The sequence below is a fragment of the Oratosquilla oratoria genome, chromosome 1 (assembly GCF_046742065.1).
Source record: "Oratosquilla oratoria isolate Oo_2021 chromosome 1, ASM4674206v1, whole genome shotgun sequence".
NCBI classification, from domain to species: Eukaryota; Metazoa; Arthropoda; class Malacostraca; order Stomatopoda; family Squillidae; genus Oratosquilla; species Oratosquilla oratoria.
In genome coordinates, this window is record NC_134777.1 from 30,837,957 (window position 1) to 30,844,719 (window position 6,763).

General features: G+C 48.9%; 2 protein-coding genes across 2 annotated transcripts; both read left to right on the top strand.

Moving 5' to 3' along the window:
• The first annotated feature begins 3,265 nt into the window (after nucleotides 1–3,265).
• LOC143030393 (uncharacterized) lies at nucleotides 3,266–4,720 on the top strand. Its single transcript, XM_076193543.1, has 2 exons — nucleotides 3,266–3,529; nucleotides 3,666–4,720. Exons 1-2 carry the CDS (start codon nucleotides 3,524–3,526, stop codon nucleotides 4,698–4,700), a joined length of 1,041 nt encoding a protein of 346 aa, XP_076049658.1. The 5' UTR covers nucleotides 3,266–3,523; the 3' UTR covers nucleotides 4,701–4,720.
• On the top strand, nucleotides 4,720–6,266 carry LOC143030400 (uncharacterized). Its single transcript, XM_076193550.1, has 2 exons — nucleotides 4,720–5,389; nucleotides 5,631–6,266. The coding sequence occupies exons 1-2, from the start codon at nucleotides 4,986–4,988 to the stop codon at nucleotides 5,938–5,940; spliced, it is 714 nt and encodes a 237-aa protein (XP_076049665.1). The 5' UTR covers nucleotides 4,720–4,985; the 3' UTR covers nucleotides 5,941–6,266.
• The last annotated feature ends 497 nt before the right edge of the window (nucleotides 6,267–6,763 follow it).

Here is a 6,763-nt window from a genome sequence, read left to right on the forward strand (position 1 = left end):
AGATGAAGCAGATCATGATAACGTCTTGCCCTATAGGGAGCTTCACTTGCAACGACGGAAACTGCATCAACATAGAGGAACGATGCAATAGCCAGAACGACTGTCCTGACGGCAGTGACGAGAAGACATGTCAATCTGTGGACATCCCCGAAAGAATATGCCAGTGATCACCCCCCTCCGAGACGCGATCCTTTGACTCCCGTGGAAATTAGTGTCTCCATTGAGGTGATACGAGTTCGGGAGTTGAACATTCTTGAAATGGAGTTCACTCTTGACGTTTGTGCGCGCCTAATATGGTACGATGCAAGGTTAGCCTACTACAACCTGCTGATGGACATGATGGCTAACTCGGCGACTCATGTACACCAGAAGCTGTGGACTCCAGATCTGAGAATAGATGGCGATGGAGGAAGTGCTGCAGACCTCATCCCTAGGTCCAGACACATATGGGTCATTCGGGAAGACGGTCCCCTTCCAGATGATACCTCTCGCGCTAGGGAAGGTGAGTGTGTTTATTAGAAAAAAAGTCTTTCTGTAGTTTTTTTTTTCATATTATTTTGCATCCCTATGAAAAAATTACATGTGACCAATATACTAGGCCATTCTCCAGGGTGAAATTCTTTATATATTTTGTTCATGCAAAAAAATGTTTTACTTCTACTCCTTTTAATTCTTTTTCGTCGTTTTACTTTTAGAAAAGAAACGCTAAGATTATTCTAATAAAAACATTAGATGTTAAGGAAATAAAGTCATATCAAATGTCTGTGTATCTTTATGGGTGTACAGTACTTATGGAGAAAAAAAGCAGGTATGTCTGGCTTAGGAATCGTATAAAAAACTTTTACCTTTTTCGTTTATTTAAGGGGCTTATAAAATCATCTCAATATCCACATCTATCTATCTATCTATCTATCTATCTATCGATGTATGTATGTTTGTATGTATGTATGTGTGTATGTTTGTATGTATGTTTGTATGTATATATGTATGTGTCTATTTATATATATAGCAAGGGTTCCCCCCCAACCACCACTCTTTCCTCCTCATCTTAGCTCCTCATGGGCGAGGGGTCATCCCCGTATTAACCGCCCCGGGTCAGAAGCAATGCAACAAGACACAGCACTTCCACAGCAAGACCGCTTCTCCAATTTCTTATGCAGAAAAAAAGAAGAAGATGGGGAGAAATACCTTCAATCTACGTCAAAACATGATTCAAACATATCCACTCCCTACCACCCCAGTCCACTACCCCCTCCCTTCCTTGCATCACCGGTCTCGGACGATTGGTCTAACGACGATTGGTCTAATTCCAATTGGTCCAAAGCGAATTGGTCTAAAACCATCTCGTCCAATAGTACGATTGGTCCAACAACACGATTGGTCTAAAACCAACCGCTTCACCTAAAGGATAGTTTGTGCAAAATTTCTTTATTCTAACTACCGATTTAACTAAGATTGGTCCAAAGCGAATTGGTCTAAAACCAAATATACGATTCGTCTAATTACCATAGCTAACTACCGCTTCACCTAAAGGATAGTTTGTGCAAAATTTCTTTATTCTAACTACCGATTTAACTAAGAGATTGTTTGTGTCGAAGTTCTTTCTTACTTTGTTTTAGAGTATTTGCATTTTGGAGTATTCTCCTAAGCCCTTAGCATGGAGTTTCCTGTGTGTGAAATTGTGCTATCCGAAAGAGGAAAGGAAAAGCTTGCTGCAGATGGTTATCTGTTTACATTGCGCTCAAAAAGGGTTCAAAAGACAAGTGGTAAAAAAACATTTTACTGGCGATGCGAAACAAGATCATGTAAAGGATCTGCCGTAACTCACTGTGAAGATAATTGTCACATTGTAACAAAACAAAGTGATCATACTTGTGGATCTATTAGACCAATTGGCTTTGGACCAATCGGTATTAGACAAATCGTCGTTAGACCAATCGTACCAAACTCTGCATCACAGTATCATCTATACATAACCATTCCCCTCCCATCCCTATCTCCTGCCTTTTTTTCACCTCTGTCCCCTGTGGTACGGGGAAGAAAGAATACTGCCACCGAGTCTTCCCAGTCGGATCGTAAAAACGGCTAAAAAGGGACGGGGTGATGGGACTATGCATGTAACTCTGAGGGGTATATTCCTAAGAGAAGGCAAGGCAAAAGACAGTCTAGGAGGCGTCTTCCAAGCAGAACCCTAAGTGATCGTGAATGGAGACATGATGGGGTACTAGGTAAACTTTTATTTGGTATTGGAGGCATTAGAACCGAGTTTTTATAAGAACCGATTGTTTACTTTTACTGAGCAAAACATCTTCGCGCTCTGATTAACAGTTTACACATAATCTTATACAATCACTCAATGTGCTTTATCCGTCATGCGCACACTGTCTCACATAATGTTATTTTACTGTCGCAGATAAACTGTTTAGCGGTGCGTCCAATCCTTTGTATCTTCGCGTCGAGTACACTGCTAGTTTGAGCTGCATGTTTGACCTTGCCAACTACCCCTTCGATCTCCAAATTTGCAAGGTCGTCATCCGCTTCCACACAGTGACTTCAGCCGACGCTGTCCTCAAGGAGGGACCAGAGAGTGTGCGTTACCTCGGCATTAGACGCCTCCTGGAATACGAAGTTGGTCACCTTTCCTTAGACATTGATAGATTGGGGAACTACAGCATCGCCACAGTCACCATCACTTTCAAGAACCTCTACCGATACTACATCACCAGTACCTACATCCCGACTACTCTTCTCGTCTGCATCACCTACTTGACTTTTTTCTTCAGAGTGGATGACTTCTCTGATCGTGTAATGGTATCGTTAACGGCTCTTCTGGTGCTGGCAGCACTATTCTCCCAAACCAGCGCCTCTATTCCCAAGACATCCTATCTTAAGCTCATCGACATTTGGTTCGTTTTTGTCATCTGCTTCGACTTAGTCATGGTGGTCCTCCTCGTCATCATCAACTATGTTCGGGAAGATGAACCGAAATCCTTCGCCTCTATCAAGGTGTACCCGACGGAAAAGAACTTTATCAATTCTCAGAAGGCAAAGAATGCCTCCTCCACGAGGCACCCTTGCAGTTGGTGCAGAGGACCGAAACACGAAGTGCTAAATAAGATCAGTAGGACACTTCTTCCTATTATTGGTCTTTCATTCATCACTATTTACATGGTCATGTGTAAAACAGGTCTCAAAGAACTCTAGAAACCAAAACATCGTTACGAGCCACATGAGATCATGTTATTATCGGCTGAAAGAAACCTGCACAGCGAAGCTATAGCGATAATCCCATACCACACTCCTGGTCATATGGCCATTTCCCGAAGGTTGAGTGTGGTTTGAATTTTCCGCCAAAATCATCGGAAATTTAAAATTCCCGGCTCTGTGCAGGCATGCGCATTGTCGACCCCACCTCCCCCTCCCTATCCCCTCCCTTCTTACCCGGCTAGCTCGAGCCGGCCGTAGCGTCACTTAGCATCGCGGAACCAGACGAGTCGGTCACTCCACAACCCACCTTCTTTTCATGCCGGTAAGTCTGGTTCCTGCTCGTGCTCGTGTGTTCTCGTAGGGAGCCCTACCTGTTCTCCTGCAGTTTTTCCCCTTCGGTGTTGTGTCCAGACACCTTTGGGACACCCCTTCTATGATTATCATTATTCTATTTTCAGACCAAACGCTTGTGTGTGGAATCCGGCTGCACAGCCAGGATCTCGTCAGACGGCCACCACGACCTCTGCTCCCGCCATGCCCCTTGTTTCTCACAAGCTGGCTTTAACCCCCTAGCCTGCGTTGTGTGCAAAGCGCGGGTTGAGGAGATTCGTGCTGCTCCTCCCAAAACCCGTTCCAAGCTAGCCGCCCTCGAACTTCTTTGGGAGGCATGGCGCAGAGCTCGGAAATTGAAATCCGCTGACGACCCCCCCCCCCTGGTGTGGGCGGATCCGGCGTTAGGCGTGGAATTGGGCCTCGTTCGCCCTCGCCATCCGTCTCCCTATGTCTCCGAGACTTCCGTTGGTGGACAACCTGGGCCTCTCGGAGTACAAGGGGACGAGTCTGATGTTGCGGAGTATGGTGTCCCCGAGCGTCCTCAGGCCTCTCGGCAGCCCCATACATCCGACCATCAAGGGTCCTTAAAACCCTTACGGCTTGCTTTGTCAAGCACCCCCACGAACTCGTCTTCCTCCCTAGTTCACTCACGTGAACCCGGCAGGAAATCTCGCTCGAAAAAGAGGTCTGCCTCACCGAGGTCCAGGACGCTCAGCTTGTCCCCACCCTCCACAGCCTCTCCCCCCAACTCACCCTCCCTTCCTCGCTCTCCTTTTCCTCGCCGTAAATCCCACAAGGGCAGGGAGCCGGGGGACGAAACGAGGGGAGAGGGAACTCTGGCTGCCCAAGTGGCTGCCCTCCTTCCGTCCCTGATAGGCCCCGTCCTTGAATCGGCCCTATCACATTATCCGGCCTTTCAGGCCGCGCAAATCATAACGCACCCCTCTCCAGAGCAACCTCCTATTGAACCTACGGCTCTAGCCCCCCCTCCCACTCTCCCTCCTGGTACTTCCCTCCGCCCCTCCGTGCCGGCGACAGGTATAGGACTAGAAGGCCCCTCTCAGGAGGAACCCCCCAATCAGACGTCCGTCGGGTTGGACGGGATGGAGGACCACTACAGTTCTTCTTTACCTTATCCTCCTACCATGACGGACTCTTGAGTTCACCCCTTCTCATGGTGTGACCTTCCCCGGTCCTGGGAGTACTCGTTTGGAGAAGATCACAAGCTAGTGGCCTGGTCTCCCGACTACTCGCTACTGGAGGGCTGGAGGAGGAGAGATGACGTTATCCTAAAGTGGGCCAACGACGCGGAGGGGGCTAAGGTTCTATATAAGATTCGACCCCTCTCCGCCCCGGCCTCCACGCCCTCCAGGATTTCCACCTCTAACACTCTGGACGCATTAGGTGCTCTCCTGGAGAACCCTCGTTTAAACCCTGATGGGCATATGTTTGTCGACAGGTCGGGGGACTCACCGGCGGTAGCACTCTCCCCAAACGCCTGGTTCCCGCAGGAGAAAGGGGAGAAAGCCTTAGACATCCCTGCTCTCGAGCGGGCCCAAGACCAACCCAAGACGGTTCCTCCTCGACGGCATATCCCTTCATCATTCCCCGTCGTCCTGCCACCACCCTTCGCGCCGGAGGGCCTGCGCGATTGCTTGTGGCACTCGGGCAGGGACCCCGCCCTCCCCCATCAACTTAGTAAACCGGAGGCTAAGTTGCTGACGACGGAGGCCTCGACCAGACAAGACCTTGCCTCTACCATCTCGACCGTCACGGCAATGGCGATGATGAGGAACTGGCTGACGACGCTCGCCACGAGCTTTGAGGACTTCCCGCGGGAAGAATTGAGGTGAGTGGGATATTTCAATCTATAGAGGGTCCAGACCTGTCCTGGCGAGAGACGCTCAGGTAGCGTCTTCACCCAGGACGGAGCCTCTTGACTAGCGCCCGAGGACGAGGTCGTTCGGAAACGACCTCGGCTTCGCATATGTTATACGTTCTACAATTGAGCGATGTGACTTTATTACACCCTCCGGGGATCGGGATCCTTCTCGCCCTACTAATTTGATTCGCGTGTTTTCTGTATGCAGAGACACCCTGGCGGCACTCTCTACCGTGGCAGAGGGTACAGCCAACATGGCGTCATCAGCCCTACCCCCAGCAGCGAGGGCCTTCACCGCGGCTCGTCTGGCAGCTCGTCAGTCTGCAGCGCGGTCGGCCCCGGAGATAGCTCGCCGGGGCGTGGTGAGAGCAGCTCCCCTTTCCCGTGGTCTGTTCGACCGGGAAGCGACAGACCGCGTCTTCGCTACGGTCCCGACCGTCATCCAGATCCAACAACCCTCCCAACCGGAGATTCCAGGACTTCCTTCGGAGACACGCGATAGTGACCATCTCCGCTAGCACAGTTCTGGACTTCCTGTCTTGGCTAGCTGACACCACCAACAGGGCACCGGAAGGCCGACCCAGGCCATGCCCCCCACGCCCACAACATCAGAGGCCTCGCGGCATCGCTGGCGTTTCTCCGCACCCACTCTGTGGAACGGGTGCAGGACCTCGGGGGCTGGGCATCAGCAACTTCCTTCAGGACACGGTATCTCTACCACTCGATCACCCCTGTCCCATGTGTCGCCATGGGAACGGCTCCACCCCTCTTCGCAAAAGAAGGGGGGGGGCAAAGGGCGACCGAGGGGTAGGGGAAGGCCCAGGAACCGCTGAGCAAGATACAATATTCTACATAGAATTTATGCACTATGTGAATTGTACAATATTATTTTTATAAAAAATAAATAAATAAATGAATATATATATATATATATTGATATTGATATCGATATAAGTAAAAAAAAAAAAAAAAAAAACAGGTCGAAATGGACATGACTTCTCCTATCCAACTTAAGCTAATCTACAGTCATGATGGTCGAGAATTTTACCATGTTGACATTAATTTCGACGCTCACCGTGACTCAGGTGGAAATGGACATGACTTTTCCTATTCAACTTGAGCTAATCTACAGTCATGATGGTCGAGAATTTTACCATGTTAAAATTGATTTCGACGCTCACTGTGACTTAGGTCGAAATGACCATGACTTTTCCTATTCAACTTAAGCTAATCTGTAGTCATGATGGTCAAGAATTTTACCATGTTAAACTAATTCAACGCCCACTGTGACTCAGGTCGACATGAACATGACTTTTCCTATTCAACTTAATTTAATCTACA

Excerpts from the sequence above, each read along its gene's own strand:
- LOC143030400 (XM_076193550.1), top strand. The coding sequence starts at position 4,986 with ATGTTTGTCGACAGGTCGGGGGACTCACCGGCGGTAGCACTCTCCCCA. Across the intron at positions 5,390-5,630 it reads TTCCCGCGGGAAGAATTGAG|AGACACCCTGGCGGCACTCT; the intron begins GTGAGTGGGATA and ends TTCTGTATGCAG.